The sequence below is a fragment of the Chiloscyllium plagiosum genome, unplaced genomic scaffold (assembly GCF_037043375.1).
Source record: "Chiloscyllium plagiosum isolate Xiang-an unplaced genomic scaffold, Cpla_swu_hap1 HiC_scaffold_2, whole genome shotgun sequence".
NCBI lineage: Eukaryota > Metazoa > Chordata > Chondrichthyes > Orectolobiformes > Hemiscylliidae > Chiloscyllium > Chiloscyllium plagiosum.
In genome coordinates this window covers 28,001,938-28,022,238 of record NW_028270140.1, presented here as the reverse complement: position 1 = coordinate 28,022,238, position 20,301 = coordinate 28,001,938, and the positions used below count along the sequence as shown (strand labels likewise).

Here is a 20,301-nt window from a genome sequence, read left to right as displayed (position 1 = left end):
TACTATTCGAAGGAAGGGAGATTCAAATGGATTAGGTGACTTGCAGTTTTATGACTTGGAAAGTCACTTGTTCTGTGCAACCATGCAAAGTCCAAGATAACATATAGTTTGAATAAGTGGCCTGATCGCTGATGGTTTTATTGACCATTTTCCATGGAAAGGAGTTGTATTCTCTTTTATTCGTTCATGGGTGTGGGCATAGCTCATCTCTAATTGCCCAGAAGGCACTTAAGTGCCAATTACATTGCAGTAGGTTTGGACTCTCATGTAGGCCAGATCAGATAAGGATAGCAAATTTTCATCCCTAATGGGCATTAATAAACCAGATGTGTTTTTAATACAATTGTCAGAAGTTACTTGGTTATCATTCGATTAGCTTTTTATTCCAGATTTTTATTGAAGTGAAATTATAAATGATTTGGATGTGAACATAAGAGGTAAAGTTAGTAAGTTTGATGATGACATCAAAATTGGAGGTGTAGTGGACAACGAAGAAGGTTACCTCAGATTACAACAGGACCTTGATCAGATGGGCCAATGGGCTGAGAAATGGCAGATGGAGTTTAATGGTGCTGCATTTTGGGAAAGCAAATCTTAGCGGGACTTATACACTTAATGGTAAGGTCCTAGGGAGTGTTGCTGAACAAAGAGACCTTGGAGTGGAGGTTCAAAGCTCCTTGAAAGTGCTGTTGCAGGTAGATAGGATAGTGAAGAAGGCATTTGGTATGCTTTCCTTTGTTAGTCAGAGTATTGAGTACAAGAGTTGGGAGGTCATGTTGCAGCTGTATAGGACATTGGTTAGGCCACTGTTGGAATATTGCATGCAGTTCTGGTCTCCTTCCTATTGGTAAGATGTTGTGAAACTTGAAAGGGTTCAGAAAAGATTTACAAGGACGTTGCCAGGGTTGGAGGATTTGAGCTACCGGGAGAGGTTGAATAGGCTAGGGCTGTTTTCCCTGGAGCGTCAGAGGCTGAGGGGTAACCTTATAGAGGTTTATAAAATCATTAAGGGCATGGATAGGATAAATAGACAAAGTCTTTTCCCTGGGGTGGGGAAGTCCAGAAGTAGAGGGGGTAGATATAGGATAAGAGAGGAAAGATAGGTCTCTTTTATAAGGGGCAACTTTTTCACACAGAGGCTGGTACATGTATGGAATGAGCTGCCAAAGGAAGTGGTGGAGGCTAGTACAATTGCAACATTTAAACGGTATCTGGATGAGTATATGAATAGGAAGGGTTTGGAGGGATATGGGCCGGATGCTGGCAGGTGGGACTAGATTGGGTTGGGATATCTGGTCAGCATGGACGAGTTGGACCGAAGGGTGTGTTTCTATGCTGTACATCTCTATGACTCTAAATATCAACTTCTGCCATGGTGAGATCTGAATCCATGCCCTCAGAACATTAGACTGGAATTGTGAATTACTGGTCCAGTGACATCACCACTACACCACTGCCTTCTGCTTTGTAAAGTAAAAATGCACTCACACAGTTGACCAAAACATAGAACTGAAAGGTGTTTTTTTGCTATTTATGTTTTCAACGACTGAAAATAAACAATTTATGGGGTATCTTGAAAATTAATAAGCACCCAGAATTTTGGAAAGTCCCTGATGCAAGCTTTCCAGTAGGATTTATGACATTTGTTTATGCTCTGTTTAACGTGGGATGGAACCATACACTCCGACTGTCAGGTATTTAAGCAGAACACTGGTACAACTTACTTTTCCCCAAATTCAAACCACAAGAACCATGAATGAAATCTTTTTTTTGGTTCAGGACAAGACACTGTGTAGGAGTCTATTTCAACTTCACTATTCTGTAATCAACAATGACATAATGCAGTCAAATAAGTCTGATCATAACTACTGTTATATGTTCAGCCAAACACTCACAAAAAAAATTAATTCTTCGTTCTAATCCTGAAAGGATTACAATATTTAATGTCCCCAGAGTAAAGAATCCTGATAGAAAGAATGATCATAACAGAATCAAACTTTTCATTCATTTTAAGAGTGAGGAATGGGGGTCTGAAAGAATCTTAAACTTAAATAAAGGCAATGACAAAGATATAAAGGGAGAGTGGCGAGAATGGAATGGGAAAATAGGTCCGAGGGAATAGATTATAGAGAAGCAGTGGCAGACGTCTCAGGAGATATTTCATAACTCTTAAGGAAGATATATTTATTGAAAATGAAAGGCTCTGTGAGATAGATCCACCATACATGGCTAACTAAGAAAGTTAAAGATGGTACAAAGAACTATTGTGAAAACTCGTGGTAGGCTGACAGAGTTTTAGAAACCAGCAACCGTTTACTGAGATGTAATGAAGGGAGAAATTAGCCTATAAGAATAAACTAGCAAGAAACATCCAAACAACATGAAAGCTTCTACAATACATAACATGGAAACAGTAGCATTAAAGTAAGCATTAGTGAATGAGACTGAGTATTAATAATGGGAAACAAAGAATAAGAGATAATTTGAATAAGTATGTTGCATCTGTGTTCAAAGCAGAAGACAATAAAACTATCACAAGAATTGGAGCAAAATCAAGATTCAAAAAGGTAGGAAAAAGTTTAAAATAAACACTATCACTCGAGAAAAAGTCCAAGAAAAACAAATAGGTCTAAAGATTGGCAAGTCCCCTGGATTTGGAGGTACAAATTCTATCATCTTTAAAAATGTGGCTACAGAAATAGTGGATGCATTGTTTGAAACCAATGATCCAGAAGATTGGAAATTCACAAATGTGACAATTGTATTCCAGAAAGGTGAGAGTCAGAGAGCTGAAAACCAAAGGCCAGTTAACCTCATACCAGTCATTGGAAAACTGCCGGATTCCATTATTATAGAAACAATTGCAAGATATTTAGCCAATCACACAAAACACATTCAGAAAGGTGTCACACAGAATGTTATTACACAAGTTAACAGCCTATTTATTAACATAATATATGGTATTAACATTAATAAACGATTGGGTAATTAACAGGAAACAAAGAAAGGATAAATGGGTCATGTTTAGGTTGGCAAATATAAATAATGGATTATCACACATATCAGTGCTGGCCCCAACTATGTTTTTAATTAAGTCATGGATGTGGGCATCACAGGCTGGGCCAACATTTATTGCCCACTCTTCAATTCCCTTGAAGGTGTTAGTGAGCTGCCTTCTTGAACCACTGTAATCCATTTGGTGTAGTTAGAAACACAATGACATTAGGGAGGAAATTCGGTGGTTTTGACCCAGCAACACCGTGGAACAGTGATCTATTTTGAAGTCAGGATGGTAAGTGGTTTAGAGGCAAAATTGGCAATGGTGATATTAACATGTATTTGTTGGCCTTGTCTTTTTAGATGGCAGTGGTTGTGGTGCTGTCTAAGGATTTCTGGTGAATTTCTGCAGTGCATTTTGTAGACAGTACCCACTGCTGCTACTGATTGTCAGAGGTGGAAAGACTGAACATGTGGATGTGGCAACAATCTGGCTGCTTTGTCCTGGATGGTGTCAAGCTTCTTGAGTGTTGTTGGAGCTACACTCATCCAGGAAAGTGGGAAGTATTCCATCACACTCCTGACTTGTGCCTTGTAAATGGTGGATAGATTTGGGGAGTCAGGGATGAGTTACGTGCTGAAGTATTCTTAGCTTCTGATCTGCGCTTGTAGCCACTGTAGTTGTAAGGCGAGTTCAGTTCAGTGTCTAGTCATTGGTAAACCCTAGAACATAGATAGTGTTAGTTAAGACCATTGAAAGTCAAGGTTGGTGTGGTTAGATTGTCTGTTGTTGGAAATAGTCATTGCCTGGAACTTGTATGGAGTGAATGTTGTCGCTTATCAGCTCAAGCCTGGATATTGTTCAAACATTGCTGCATTTGAACGTGGATTGCTTCAGTACCTGAGGAATCGTGACTGGTACTGAACATTGTGCAATCATCGACAAACATCCCCAGTGCTGTGCTTATGATGGAGGGAAGGTCATTGATGAAGCAATTGAAAATGATTGGGCTTAAGACAATAGGGACTCCTAAAGAGGTATCTCTGAGCTGGTGATGGACCCCCAACAACCATACTAATCTCCAGTGTGTCAGGTATGGCTCCAATCAGTAGAGAGCTTTCCCCCTGATTCACACTGATTCCAGTTTTGTTAGGGGTCCTTGATATCACACTTGAATAAATGTGACCTTGATGTCACATGCTGTCACTCTCACCTCATCTCTGGAATTCAAACTTTTGTTAACAATTGAACCAAGACTGAAATAAGGTCAGGAGTTGAGTGGCCCTGGTGGAACCCAAACTGGACATCAGGAAGCAGGTGCTGCATGAAAACTCTATTGCTGACACCTTCCATCACTTTAAAGATGATCTAGAGTTGACTGACAGGGCAGTAGCTGGTCAGGGTCTTATTTTCTGTGTACAAAACATATTCCACACTATTAAGTAGATGTCAGTGTTGTAGCTGTACTAGAATAGTTTCACTGGGGTACAGTGAGTTCTACAGCACATCGTCAGTACTATTGCCGGAATACTGTCAGGCTCATCGTCCTTAGTATAAAGTGCCTCCAACTATTTATTGATATCCCATTGAATGAATCAAATTGGCTGAAGACTAGTTTCTGTGATACTGGTCACCCTAGGAGGAGGTCGAGATGAATCATCAACTTAGCAATTATGGTGGAAAATTGTCCTGAATGCTTCGGTCTTTGTTAATGATTCTGATGAAGGAAAAAAGTGTGTCATAGGCAGATTAACTGCTAATGCAAAGATAGGTAGTAGGTATCAATGAGATAAAGGTAGATGCAGTTGAGTGGGCATAAATTTGGCTGATGGAATATAATTTGGAAAAATGGGAAACTTTTGCAGAACAGTATTTAAATAGAGGATGACTGCAGAATGATGCTGTACAAAGAAATCTGTGCATTTTTGCACCAGAAGCACAGTTGTGTAGGTATAACAAATTGTCAGGGAAGCGAACAGAATACTGATCTTTTTTATATGGAGGATGAAGTATGAAAGTATTGAAGTCATACTACATACTAGTGTATTGGTGAACTTCAAGAATACCATATATTCTTTAGTCCCCGTACATAAAAGGCATATACATTCATTGGAAGCAGTTCAGGGAAGGCTCACTAAGCTGAATTCAAGGGTAAATGTTTTTTTTTAAACCTACAAAATCTCTGCATAGAGAAACAAACGTTCTGGGTAGTCTTTTGTTCCCATCATTTGAAATGTATCTACTTCTATTATATTACTGCAGATGAATTTGCAGTCTTTTGTGTGGGGTGGGGTGAGTTGGGATAGGGAGAGCAGGGGAAGGCTGTTGGACAATTAAGTGATATGATTCGTCTATTTAGCTTTGCATCTTTAACTGGTCAAAACAAGAGTTGTCAAATTGTTTCATTATTCTCAGATATGAATGATTCAAAGATTTAGATTTCGATATGTGCATGGACTTATATCATCCAGTAGAGTTTAGACATGTGAACTGATGACATTGAGAACAGAGCAAAGCATTTAACAGTTCATTGAGGATACAGAATCCTATTTAAAATAATGGCTTCCCATTGGTCAGTTAATCAATAGCTTGGCACTGAGTTCCATGTCTACTTCACAACTTGCCTCATCCACACTGAGCAAATTCATAATGCAATGAAGTCAACAAGATTTACAAATTGCCAGCTGCTTTGCAATCCAAGTCAAACAGATATCAAAACTTAAACTGTGTAAATGTTATGGACAAATACAGAGAGATCAGCAATACGCTGGGCTTGCAGTGACATGTGTAAAGGACACCAGTGTGCCTCATCTGCTTACCATGCCACCTGATTGAATTCCATTCATGCAACTCACTTCCAACTGCTGCATCTTACTCTGTGAAATTATATCACCATGTCTGTTTAAAATGTCTGTTTAATATTGGCCAATGTTTACCCATGTCAGGGTAAATGTGGCACACATCTGTCCTGGGAAAAAGATTCTAAGCACAACAAAAATGTGTCAAATCCAACAAAAGGGAGATGAATTATTAGCACGTTGGCTTTCCTGGCTTTGAAAAGATATTGCAATGTAGTCCAGGTGTGATAAAGCATGAAGTAGAATTCAGATATTCTCAGACCTTTACAAATAGCCCAGAAAACACTTGAATTGATGGCAGATAATACAGACAAGGAATTGCAAATTTATTGGGAGTAGTGTGATTCCTGCAAGATAATTACTGTAGCATCGATACAAAAACTATCTTGTGACAACTCTAGATGGAACTCCTAAAGATAAAAGCAAGCTTGAAAATATACTTTATAGAGTTCTCTGCAGATCAGATTCTGAATGATATTTGAATTAGATTACACCTTGCTCCCATCTTCAAACTCTAGTTGGATTATTACTGCGTGGGACTCTGCTCCTTATAAGTCCTCTGTCCTTTGTCAGCAGAGCAGCTAGTTTCATCAAATCCATTTATATTGACATTTACTCAATTTGATGCTTCTGAATACTGTAACAAATTGCTCTATTGATGCAGGTGTAATGTAATAACTGAAATAAACTCTGAAGACAGCATTAGTGCTGAATTCAGGAGCCAATTGGGGATGTAGAAAGTTCAAGCTCATAGGTTTCTTTTAATTTACTAATGGAGTGCGTATCCTCCCAAAAAATCTATTTGCAGAAGTCACGTAGTCATAAGAGATATTATTTCTGGGAATACATGATCAAAAAGATAGGAACTGCACTCCAACCCCACTTCCAGGTCTATTAACAAAGGTGTGTCTGTAACAATTCCAAAAGAAGATAAGAGGAAACTGAAAGATGATTTTGACTCCACACTCTGTGGTATTGTAAATGAAGATGACCAGCTTGTAGCATAAACAATATGCAATAAAACCATTTATCTTTTCTCAGGACAGCGCAGACATTTTAGTGAAATGTCTGATAGCATTTTAGCCAAGAACACCTGCTCATCAGTGGATGAAGAACAGACTTCTCATTGTCAATCCACTGAAAGCAGGAAAAGAAAAGAGGCTTTGTTCACTTGTGTTGTCTGAGCACTCAGACACCTGCTTTATTTTGGACAATGGGATATATTATATTGTGTAAGTTGTCAAATGCACAATCATACCAGCAAAAATGGGAATTTCACCTGAAAAACAGAGTGCCAGAGAAACACATTTTCCTCTTGTAACTCATGCTTGATGGATATGAGCCCACAAACCTGTTAAACCCTTTCTGCAAATGAGGATGAGAGAATAAGCATCTGCTTTACTGATAATCTCTGTCTGTCCTTAACTCTCCGAACCTCCCAACAATTTGCTGGTTGATTCCCTCACCACCAAACCTTGTCTAGCAGCTCTGTCCTTTTGGTCAGCTCAGTCAGTCATGGTGCGGTCAAGGCATTCTTGGTGATGGATATGGAAGACACCCTTCTAGTTTACATTCTGTGCCCTTGGTATTCTCCATGTGGTGATCAATATGGAGAAACACTGATTCATCAGCAGTATGTGTCACTGTCTGCATATGTTATGGGGTCAAGTGTTATTCATTATCAAGAACCTGAAGTATTCCTATCAAGATCAGTAGTGGTTGCCCATTCTTAATTACCCTCAGTAGGGCTGTGGTGAACCAAAATCTTTAACTTTTGCAGTTCATTTGGTGTGGGTACACTTACCGCTCTGTTAGAAAGAAAGGGGAGAAGTTCTAAGATTTTGACCTACTAAGAGTGAAGAAATGGAATAACTGTTTTAAGGTGATGGGTAGGGTGACAATCAAACAGGTTACTTTATCTTGGATGGTATTGAACTTGAGTGTTTTCAGAACTGTACTCATCCAGACAAGTGGAGTGTATTTCATCTAATTTCTCATTTGTGCTTTGTGGTGGAAAGTTTTTAAGGAATCAGAAGGTGAATTACTCAATGCAGAATTCCCAACCTCACACCGATCCAGTAGCTATACTATTTATTTTGGTTGGTTAAGTACATTTCTGGTCAATGATACCAGGATGTTGGCAGAGAGATTCAGCAATGGTAAGGTTGTTGAATGTCTTGTTTAGCACTTGTGGTATGAATGTTACTTCACACTTATCTGCTCAAGTTTGACTACTGTCCCGTTCTTGCAACCTATGGACATGGACTACTTCATTATTGTTGAATATTCTGTGGTAATCAGCAGGCATTCTCATCTATGACTGTAGGATACAGGAAAAGTTATTGTTGAAGCAGCTGATGATGATTGAACTTGAAGTCTTCAAGAATCGCAACTATATTTCTTTGTGATCAGTATGACCCCATTCAGTGGAAGTTTTCTTCTCAATTTCAATTAACTTCAGTTTTACTAGTTTCCATAATGTCCCCCTTGATCAAATGCCATCTTGATGTCAAAGCCAATTACTCTCAGCTCACTTGCAGAATTCAACTTTTTTTTCCATGTTTGAACCAAGGATATACTGAATGGAGTTCAGCAGTCCGGGTAGAACCGAAGGAGAGGATTAGTGAGTAGATTCGTTGGCAAATAAATTGTACTTGATAGCATAGTTGCTGACATATTCCATCATATAACTGAATGCATGTGATTGTGATCATGTATGCGGTTTTCTATGCATGAAGTTCTGTGTGTATCAAATTCTGTGTATATGTGTGCACAATTCTGAGAGCACGTTTGTATGCACAACTTTGTTTGTTTGTGAATGTGAGGGAGGCTCTCAATATATTTTTCTATTCATGTGACATTTTGAGTGTGTGTGTATGAGTTGCTTTGTCTGTGTTGTGTGTGTGTGTGTGAGTGATTATTTCTGTAAGTGACTATATGAGTGTGCTTTAGACTGTGTGTGTAATAGTGTGAGAGAGAATTCATCAGGTAAAGAATTGTAGAAGTGGATGTTAAAATTATATTGTACAGCACTTTCATGATATAATGATATTGATTATTATCTCAGCAAGATTACTGAAACAACATTCTCTTGAAAAGAGGCTGCATTAGTACTGAGACAGTGCTGGTATGGCATGATGTTCAGATCAAGAATGCTGTTTCTTCAGAAATTTTTTGTCAGTCTTCAAACAATCATCATAAAACCAAAAACAGTCAAACATCTTCTGAAGATCTCAGTTGTGATTTATTCAGTAACATTCCTTCCTTTGAATCAAAAAAGTTCTGGAATCACAACCTAATTCAGAGGTTTGTGTATGCAATCCAGGCTCTCTCTCCTAGTGCGATACTGAGGAAGTGTTGCACGGCTGAAGTAACCATTTTTCAGAAGAGATGGTAAACACATGCTTTGCCAGTATTCTCAGATGGACATGTTAGATTCCACAACACTATTTCCAAGAAAAATAGAGGAGTTCTATTTTTCTTAATCAAAACTTATTCCTCAGCTTTATCATTAAAACAGGTTATATATTGTGGTGTTTGGGAGATTGCCTTGTACAAATTGGCTTCTATGTTTCTCACATTACAACAGTGACTACACCTCAGCAAATTTCTTCATTGGTTTAAAGCACGTTAGGCATTGTGAGAAATAGTTGAAAAATACAGGTCCTTCTTGCAACAAGAATCTAAAGAGAAATAATAAGAGAAGGAAGATGTGAAATTAAGAGGAACTGAGAGTTTAGAATAATAAGTAAGCAATGAAAGATGACAATGAAAGGATGATGGCTGCTGGTACATTCAACTCACTGCCATGCCAATGACACATTTCAAGCAATTCAAATCACCCTTTAGTGGTGCTGTTGGCTTTGGGTGTGTTGTCAATATTAAAATTGCTCCAATTAAACAATCCTTTACTTTTGATTCCTTTGTAAGCATCTTACATAAGGATAGCATTTATTCCATGGTGGCTATACTGCCTCTTTGTAAAATCGGTCCAATTTATACCCATGTCCCAGCTTTTCCCCATAACACTGAAAATACGATTCCTTTTTTAATAAAGGAAAGTAGGGAACATTTCTTACAGCAACTGATCTTTGGGAATCCAATCCATTCCAATGTGAAAGCTTGCTAGTTGGTTGATTCAGCAACTGCAGAATTGATTTGAAACTGACACACAGATAATGGAGGGGAGTTGTGTGTGGGGGGGGGGGGGGGGGGGGGAGGGGTGCGGGGGGATGTGGGTGGCTTTCTGTGCATTAAAGAGAGATAAGTTTGATTTTAGGTTGTACATCAGCTCAGGCAGTTTCACTAACAGGAGATGATTATATCAGTATATAAATCAGAACTAGGATGGGAGGGACTCTGGCAATACGGGAAGCTTCAATACACTGTTGTTAATAATAGACTTCCCTTTAAATCAGCAGAATAGCAACACTCCCTTAGCACAGTTTCCAAACAGTACCATAATTTCTTACATCTATTGATACAAGACTGCATTTTACTCAATGAATTAGCTTTCTTAATCCTAATTATGATCTTCAAATCAGACAGTTGTCAGAATATGCAGTATCTCAGAAGCAGTTATATCTTATTTACAGGTTGTCTGGCATTCAAAGTTAAAAAGTATGTTTATGCACAATTTTAACATACTTGTACCAAATCTACATATGGTGTACTTGCAAGTATTTCATTCAATAGTTTACAATTTCACAATAAGCTACAACTACGTGTAAGATTAGTAAATGGTTTATACCTGTGTGGTATTCTGTGTATGAGATGCCTGAGAAATGGGTTAAATAAAAAAAAAGAAAGAAAAATTAGTTATAAATCAGGAAACTAGTGCTTTCATAATCAGTAATGTTACACCTGATAAATATACACTCTTAACAAGTCAATACATATTCAGAAATAAAATGGGACTCCTTTCCCACACTTTCAATAATATCAAAGGCTACACCACCATTGAAAAGTCAGGTTTCTCCCCTTGTGAGCTGGCTTGAGAAATATGGAGAAAAGCTGTAAAATAATTATTGAGTTAATTTGTTTCCTTTCGTTTGGAAAACTTGACTAAGAGTTTCAATACAGACAACCTTCCTACATGGGGACAGGATCTTGTAGAGCTCCGTTCACATAATCTCTTATGACATGTTATGATAATCCCGCATCTTCATATAGAAACACAGGGGAACACTCAAAATCATTAGCCCTTTTTTCATCATCCAAAATACAGAATCTGAACATATGTTCTCCCTAAAAAGAGGAGAAAAGATTGACCTGCATTTGTAAAATCACGAGATGCTATGGTTCACCATCAAATTGGACTACTAACTGCATAATGAATGGGGAAGACAATTGATGTAATTTAAACTAGTCACCGGAGATGGATCAAGTCAAGAAAAAAAAGGGTGAACAGGATCTGCAATTAAAAAAAAACACGTGATTTTCTGTCATTTATTTTAAAACATTGAAGTAGTACATCAGCATAAATTGACCTTTGTTCCCTTCTCTCCAGCCTAGTGAATTGTTGGAGATCTCTAATTATTATTTATATAATTGCTCAAGAGCTAATGCCTTTACTTATTTATCCGACCAGTGACAGCTATCTGTGAAAACAGGCAGACATCTCTTTCAAAACAAATTACCATAAAATGATTGAATATGCAACTGATTTAACAAATCTAGTGTTTTGGCCTGGTTGGTGCAATGGCTTTACAGATTCACCATCACAGTCTTGGTTTCAACTGAGTTCAGGTTGAAAGGTCAAAGATTTGATTCGATAAGTAACATCTTCAAAACATTTTTCTTCTATAAAGTATAGTACTTAGTAAGTGCAACCATCTTCCTTCCCCACTTCCCACAAACAAACATTGTACATTAACAAGGTCTAGTTTAGTTTCAACTCATTTAGAAAACTCCCTATAATCAAATACAAATTATACAAAGTTGTCAATTTCACTCTAAGGGGCCACAAATACGACTGGTGTATGTGACAGAAATGGGGAGCATTTCTCCAAGGTCAAGAGACAGAGCAAATGGAGCTTCACTCTGCAACTGACATTTGCATAACTTGGGAATGATTAACGCTAGTCAGGGACGCAAAGGGTAAAGGTTTAAAAACGCTATATACATTTGCCACTTCAATAACCATATCTTTTTTTTCTTAAAGTTTAGGAAGTTAATTCAATCAAGTCAGTTTGTTAATTAAAACCTTTTTGGAGATTGAGTTATTGATTAGGTTTTTAAAAAAATCCTTCATAAGATGTGATCCCCATTGGCAAGACCAAAATTTGTTGCCAAAGCTTAATAGCCCTCAAGAAGGTTGTGCTAAGCTGCCTTTTTGAATCACTGCAGTCCATGGAGTGAAGCTAGGAAGTGAGTATTGGGATTTTGACCAATCGACAATGAAAGAACGATAATAGATTAGTGTGTGGCTTAGAGGGGAATTTGATGGTGGAAGTGTTCCTTTATCTCTGCTGCCCTCTCCTTCTAGACTGTCAAGCTTTGGGATATGCTGTTGCAGGAATCTTGGAAAGTTTTTGCAATGTGTCTTGTATATGATACACACTGTTGCCACTCTGTGTCAGTAGTGGAGGGAATAAATCTTTAAGGTGGTGGATGGGGTGTCAATAAGCAGGCTGTTTTCTGCTGGATGGTGTGTGGCGTCTCGATTGGGAGAGTAGTACAAATGGAGAGTATTACATAACAATCCTGACTTGTGCCTTATAGATATTTGAACATGCTTTGGGGAATCAGGAAGTGAATTACTCATGATGGAATTCCCAACTTCTGACCTATTCTTGTAGCCACAGTATTTATACGGCAAGGTTAAATTGTATTTCAAGAATTACTGACTGGGAATCTCAGCTTCCTTACCTTTGCTAGCACCACTGAGAATAGACATGAAGATGAGTGTGGTGTTCATGAATTAGGGCTATTGCCTATTAGAATTAAACTTTCGATACTGTAGGCTGATGGTGAAATAATTCTGGACTTAAAGTTCATTCATGTAAAAAGAACCTCAAAACAAGATCCACTATGGAGAATTTTAGAATAAGTCAAAAACAAGATTGAATATAGCTATAAAATTCTGCTTCAATATTATTTGTTTCCAAACTCAGTGGAGCTATGAACTATGCATTTTCAAAAGTGAAAACAGGCCTTTGCTGACACACAGCGTGCAACAGAAGAAAACTTGCATCAAATAAAGGTGACTCATGATTAGAGACTTACTAGATCCAGACCTCCGTAGCATGACTGTGGGCATTCTGCTTTTTAACAACCCATGTAGTTAAATGGAACAGGTTGCTTTTCTATTGTTTCTCATGTGAGAGTATCAAATGATCTTTTCTAATTTTCAAGTAACTATTTATTCAATATAACAGCTACAATATCGTATTGTGGCTGTTATATTGAATAGATCATATAACTTAGTTTTTATTCACTTGAAAATCAGAAATCATTCCATGTACCATGAGCCTGCCTAATGCTAATTACCAATAAGCAGAATCAGCAAACACATCGAGTCACAGAAGATTCTTGAAGCTAAAACTTGCACTGAATAAACCAAAAGATCTTATTCAAATTTTAGAACTTAAGAACTAGAAGCAGGAGTAAGCAATTCAGCTCCTCAAGCCTACTTCATCATTCATTACAATCTCATCTTGAAGTGATGGTTCATGATATTTTAATATCAAAGCCTGGAATTTTATTACATTCAGTCACTGTGTCATCACATCCATGTATCTCCAACCCAACTGGTGAGATGTATTTGTGTTTTTCCAGTTGCTTAATCTGAGGATTTAGAGGTTGGAATTCTATGTTTTTCTATTCTGCATTTCCTAAAGAGTTCCACTGTCATGGCAATAAAAAATAATGCATGAACAATGTTTCCTGAGTTTTACTAAAGTTTCTAATTGATTACATTAAGAGCACAATCTCATTGGAATAAAATAGAATAGAACACAGAACATTACAGTGCAGTGCAGTACAGGCCCTTTGGCCCTCGATGTTGCGCCAATCTGTGGAATCAATCTAAAGTCCATCTAACCTACACTATTCCATTCTCATCCATATGCCTATCCAATTACTATTTAAATGCCCTTAACATCGGTGAGTCTACTACTGTTGCAGACAGTGCATTCCATACTCCTACTACACTCTGAGTAAAGAAACTACCTCTGATATCTGTCCTATATCTATCACCCCTCAATTTAAAGTTATGTCCACTCGTGCTAGCCATTGCCATCTGAGGAAAAAGGCTCTCACTGTCCAACCTATCTAATCTATAAATGAATATATCAGCAGGATTTTAAGGTCAGGTATACCCATTTATTAGTGCTGTGTCCTAAAGGACTATTCATTTCCTGAAATAATTGTCAATAGTAACTTGTTCATCCAAATGAAGGTTACATTTGAATCATATTTGTGTTGGAAAATAATAATAACTGTTTAAATTTTCGAAGTTTGAGCTGCTTCAATAAAAAGTACTGTATCACAAAGAACAAATTTACCAGCATGCTGGTTCATCTAAAAATTACAGAAATTGCTGACAACACATTAAGTGCATTTGTTTCCCTCCCTTATCCAAGATGACATTGACCACTTCTATCTACTTTTTCCAGACACATTGAAAATTACATTATCCTGTTCAAATTCTCTTCATGGTCTCATCTATTTCTGTGTAATGTTTTGCAGCTCTACATTTTCCATTTTATGAGTGTTCCTTCAATTCTGGCCTCTTGAACAACCTGAATATTCTCTATTCCATATTTGATCGAGTCTTCATCTACCTTGGCCCGAACCTGTGGAATTCCCTCCCAGAAACTTCCCATCTTTAAGATAATCATTAAAAACTATTGTTTGACCAAATATTTGATATCCTGTACCAATATCTCCTGACGTCTCAATGTCAGATTTTGGCTAATGACTCTCCTGTGAAATGCCTTGGGACATTTCACAGAGTTAATGGTATTATATAAATGCATATTGTTAAAATAAATAAAACGCTCTTTAATACAATCTACTGTGTGTGAAACAGAAGGTAGCATAATTTTCTGCAGTTATGGGAACAGTGGCATGGTGATAATGTTACTGAACTAGTAATCCAAAGTCAGGATTAATGCTCTAGAGGCAATGACAACGAGAGGTATTTAAAATTAATTCAATAAATTTGAAATTTAAAGTTAGTCTCAGTATTGGGGACTATGAAACTGCCAGCTTGTCATAAAAAAAACACATCTGTTTCACTAATGCCCTTCAGAGAAAGGAATCTGTCTTTATCTGGACTTCCTCCGTGTGACTCCCGATACACAGAAATGTAGTTAATTCTTAACTGCCCCTTGAAATTATCGATCAAGCCACTTAGCTGTATTAAACTGCTACAAAAAACATTAGATAAGAGTAAAACTGGATGGATCACCCAGGATCGATCTAGGCACAATAAAGCCACAATCTTGCAAAGTCCTTTTCATCAACATCTGGAGTCCATGTGCCAAAACTGGCACAGTTGTTGCAAAGATTTTTCAAGCAACAAACTGATACATTCACAATTGACAAATTATACCTTACAAACATGATCCGAAACACTTCCATCACCAGCACTGGATGATGTCCTCTTCCACTAGCAGCACAGACCAACCAGAGGTAGCAACACATTACTATATTGTCAGGACAGAATAGCCTTGGGAGTCCTCAAAAGTAACCTCATGTCATGAGGCACAAGTCAAAAATAGGGAAGGAACCTTCAGCTGATTACCTTCTATTCTCTCTGATCAATTAGTACTTATTTATTAGTACTCCTTAATCCTGAACACTACCTAGAAGCAGTAGCAAGGGTAGCAAGTGCACATTATACACTCCAAATGGATGCTTTCATCATTTGTCACCAACGGTGGCTGGAGGACACCACTGACTGAACTAGTTGAATCCTGAAGGATGCAGATCTTTGAAAGTGGAAGGACACATTGAGAGAGGTTAGCAAAGCAGATGGGATGTTGGGGTTCATAAATTGATGTATTGATGACAAAAGCAGGGAGGTTACACTCCATAAAGGTCTGACTAGGCCACAATTAAATTATTTCATACAGTTCTGAGAAGAACGTGAAGGCTGCGAAAGGCTGCAGAGAAGATTTACAAGAATGGCTCCTGGGATGAGAAAATTGAGCTGCAAGGCTAAATTGGAAAAGCCCAGGTTGCTGTTCGTGAAATAAAGATGACTGGGGGTAGATCTGGTTCAGCTTCACAAAGTAATAACAGGTTTGGTTCAGGTCGGCAAAGAAAAATTGCTTGCATTAGTTGATTGTATATGGATGAAGGGAAGCAGTGAGATTTTGGACAAGAAATGTGGAGCAATATTTATACACGGGGTATGGTAATGGTCAGGAACCTATAGCCTATGAGGATCAAGAAAATGAAGATGATAAATGATATCAAATTTAAATTGGATACGCTTTTGAGCGAAATAAACTTCTAAAGAGACTGAGCAGAGGAATAGTTCTGACTGGATTGCTTGACAGACCCAACATGGACTAAATGGCCTAAGTCAGGAATGTGATGGAATACTCCCCACTTGCCCAGATGAATGCAACTTCAACAACACTCAACAACTTTACACCATGCTGGACAAAGCAGCATGCCTGTTCAGCATCGCCCCAACACCTTAAATATTCACTCCCTCCATCACCATTACACAGTAGTGACAGTATATACCATCTACAAGGTAAACTGCAACCACTCATCAAGGTTTCTTTGGCAGCACCTTCCAAACGCAAAATGTTTACTGCTTAAAAGGATGACAACAGCAGATCCAAGGGAACACCATCGCAAGTTCCCTACCAAGTTGGATACTAATATAACTTGGAAATATTTTAATGTTCTATAACTGTCACTGGAACCCTCTCCTAAATGGCATCGTGCATGTAACTACACCACAAGTACTAAAGCATTTCAGGATAGGCATCAAATCATCAAGGTGAATTAAAAATGGGCAAAAAATACTGACCTAAACAGCTAGTGCCCAAACCCCATGCTTGAATAGATAAGTAAAATGTCTGGGTCAGTGAAGGATGGAAATAGATATGTACCAATTTGATGATTGGAGGATGTGACGAAAAATAGATTTACACCTCTCTAAAATGAGGAAAGGGTGTATGAAGGCAGAATGTATTCTTGATTTACACCAGATGCTCAATAAATATGATAATTGATGAATTACTCAAAGGAAATAATCACTATATGTCCAATGGAACTTGCAGTTGTTATATATTACAAAGTAATATATATTTATCACTAATGACACACTCATTAAACATTATATTAAAAAGACAAATGAACAGCCAGATACTACCTTTACCATGCATTACCCCTAGCAAAATGGTTCCAGTACTGTAACAACACAAGCATTTACCCAATAATGATGAAAATTGCCCAGTTATGTCCTGTGCACAAAAGCAGGACAAATCAAACCAGTCAATTGCCACCCCATCAGTAAAGTGATGGAAAGTGTCATCAGCAGTGCTATCAAGCAGCACCCTACTAAGCTAAACCTGCTCAGTGACACCCAGTTTGGGTTTTGCCACTCAACTCCTGACCTCATTGCAGCCTTTGTTCAAACATGCACAAAAGAGCTAAATTCTAGAGGTGAAACCGACAGCTCTTGACATCAAGACCATATTTAAGTGAGTGTGCCTTCAAGAAGAAGCCTGAGCAAAACTGGAATCAGTGGGAAGCAGGGGGAAAACTCTCCACTGGTAGGAATCATACCTGGCACATGGAAGCTGGTTGCGATCATTTAACGTCAAAAGACAATAGACAATAGGTGCAGGAGTAGGCCATTCAGCCCTTCGAGCCTGCACCGCCATTCAATATGATCATGGCTGATCATTCCTAATCAGTATCCTCTTCCTGCCTTATCTCCATAACCCTTGATTCCACTATCTTTGAGAGCTCTATCCAACTCTTTCTTAAATGAATCCAGAGACTGGGCCTCCACTGCCCTCTGGGGCAGAGCGTTCCACACAGCCACCACTCTCTGGGTGAAGAAGTTTCTCCTCATCTCTGTCCTAAATGGTCTACCCCGTATTTTTAAGCTTTGTCCTCTGGTTCGGCACTCACCCATCAGCGGAAACATGTTTCCTGCTGCCAGAGTGTCCAATCCTTTCATAATCTTATATGTCTCAATCAGATCCCCTCTCAGTCTTCTAAACTCAAGGGTATACAAGCCCAGTCACTTCAGTCTTTCAGTGTAAGGTAATCCCGCCATTCCAGGAATTGACCTCGTGAACCTACGCTGCAGTTGTTTCAGTTCAAGAGTTCCTCAGGTTATTGTCCTAGGACCAACCATTTTCAGTTGCTTCATTAATGACCTACTCTCCATTAAAAAGATCAGAAGTGGAGATTTTCACTGATGATTACACAATATTCAGTACCATTTGTGACTCCTCAGGTACTGAAGCAGTCCATGTTCAAATACAACAAGACCTGAAAATATATAGACTTGGGGTGGCAAGTGGCAAGTAACATTCATACCACACAAGTAACAAATAATGACCATCTCCAATAAGATACAATATAACCACTGCCACTCATCATCCAATGGTGTTGCTAGCACTGAATTCCCCACTATCAATCCTTGGGATTACAACTGACCAGAAATTCAACTGGACTCACCATAAAAAAACAATTGCTACAAGATCAGATCAGAGGCTAGGAATTCCTGACTCCTCAAAGCTTCTACACTATCTACAAGACACAATTCAGGAGTGTCATGGAATGCTTTCCTGTTACCTGGATTAGTGCAGCTCCAACAACACTCAAGATGCTTGACACCATACCGGACAAAACAATCCCAGTGATTAGCACCACATTCACACACATTCAATCCCTCAAGCACCGAAGCTCCATAACAGCAATGTGCACTATCAAGATGTGTTGCAGAAATTTGCCAAAGATTCTTCGACAACAGCTTCCAAATGCACATTCACTTCCATCTAGAAGGACAAAGGCAGCAGATACATGGGAACTCCATGACCTGCAGGTTCCCCTCCAAGCTACTCACCATCCTAACTTGAAAATATATCACTGTTCATTCATTGTCGCTGGGTCAAAATCCTGGAATAATCTCTCTATCAGCTTTGTGCCTCAACCTATTGCAAAAGGACTGCAGTGGTTCAAGAAGGCAGTTCACCACCACCTTCTCAAGGGCAACTAGAATAGGCAACAAATGCTGGCCTGTCAGTGATCCCAGTGTTCCAGGAGAGAATTAAAAAAAAGAGATGGCACAATTATTGTATAGTATAGAATTTGTAGTCATTGTGTTCCATTGCACAACATTACATAATATTTGGATATATTTCTACTATTATAGCTTATACTGAAAATTCACATATTGTCATGGTTTTGTGCAATAAGAAACAGGGACATTGAATGCTGCACTATTTTATTTTTATCTCCTGTTCAAAGGGCATTTACTTAATTTTCAATACATGTTGTTAACACAGAAATTGGAAACCACCACTCTTTATTCCAGCCGAGGGACAATAAGTGTTTGTATAATTTAAGGAGGAAGGTAACAGTCAATTAAAGCTGCTTTAATGTGAAACGAATCACTCACACTGGTCACGCACACTACTCCCTCACCAGTCAAATTATTCACTTCCAGATAAGCTACTAAACCCTTATGGGGTTTAACTAATTTACTGCACAGATACTGCATGTCTGTTATAATAACAGGTAGGATGTATTGGGGTCGACCATTTATCAGAATTAGACTACTTTTCTCAATTCACAGAGAATTGCTCTGCCTACACCATTCCCTGCATCATAACCAGGCAGCCCCATATGGCCTGCAATGTGGCAGCATGCAAAACTGACACTCTCTTTTCATTTGTCAGATAAAATGGGGAGGGGGCAGTGGGGGAAAAGAGTGCGTGTGTCTCTGGAGGAGCTCAGAAAAGTTTTGCAAAGGATGTGAGATACGAATAGACCTACTGCTGGAATTTTAATCATCTTCACACTTCTCTACATATGACAAGCAGGCACGCTTGTTTACAAAGTTAATTATGTGTTAATGACTATGTGACAAATTGCAAATAAGGATATAACAAAAATCAGAAAGATAAATGACAAATTTTGAGACAGGGTAAGGAATACTAAAACTGTTTATTTGCATCACCAGTTATTATTTGTACTGAAGGAGGAGTCTGCATGTTTCTGTAATAATTACCTTATTAGTAAGGATTGAAATGTGCTGTTTCTTAAATGAACATAGCATATCAAATTACGCTTATAGCAATAAGCAGCAGAAATAATCTGCCACAACTTTACAGATATATTTTGGGTTCAAGGTCAAATTCTAAAATTTTGCTTTATAAAAAAGTGCACTTTCCAAAAATAGACATATGTATACTTGGCTCCAAAATTTACAATGAAAAGAGAAGAGAGAGCAGCAAG

At 38.3% G+C, this 20,301-nt stretch overlaps 1 protein-coding gene across 9 annotated transcripts in view; it reads right to left on the bottom strand.

The window, feature by feature from the left end:
- The window catches only part of bnc2 (basonuclin zinc finger protein 2), a 568,898-nt gene that overhangs the window by 8,280 nt on the left and 540,317 nt on the right, over positions 1–20,301 (bottom strand). For 8 of the 9 annotated variants that reach the window (XM_043717596.2, XM_043717632.2, XM_043717585.2 and 5 more), the window contains one exon: positions 10,607–10,633. The exons of the other annotated variant lie outside the window; for it this stretch is intronic. In XM_043717596.2, coding sequence (XP_043573531.1) covers positions 10,607–10,633 — 27 coding nt within the window. The remainder of the gene's footprint in view (positions 1–10,606; positions 10,634–20,301) is intronic. 9 annotated transcript variants of the gene reach the window in all.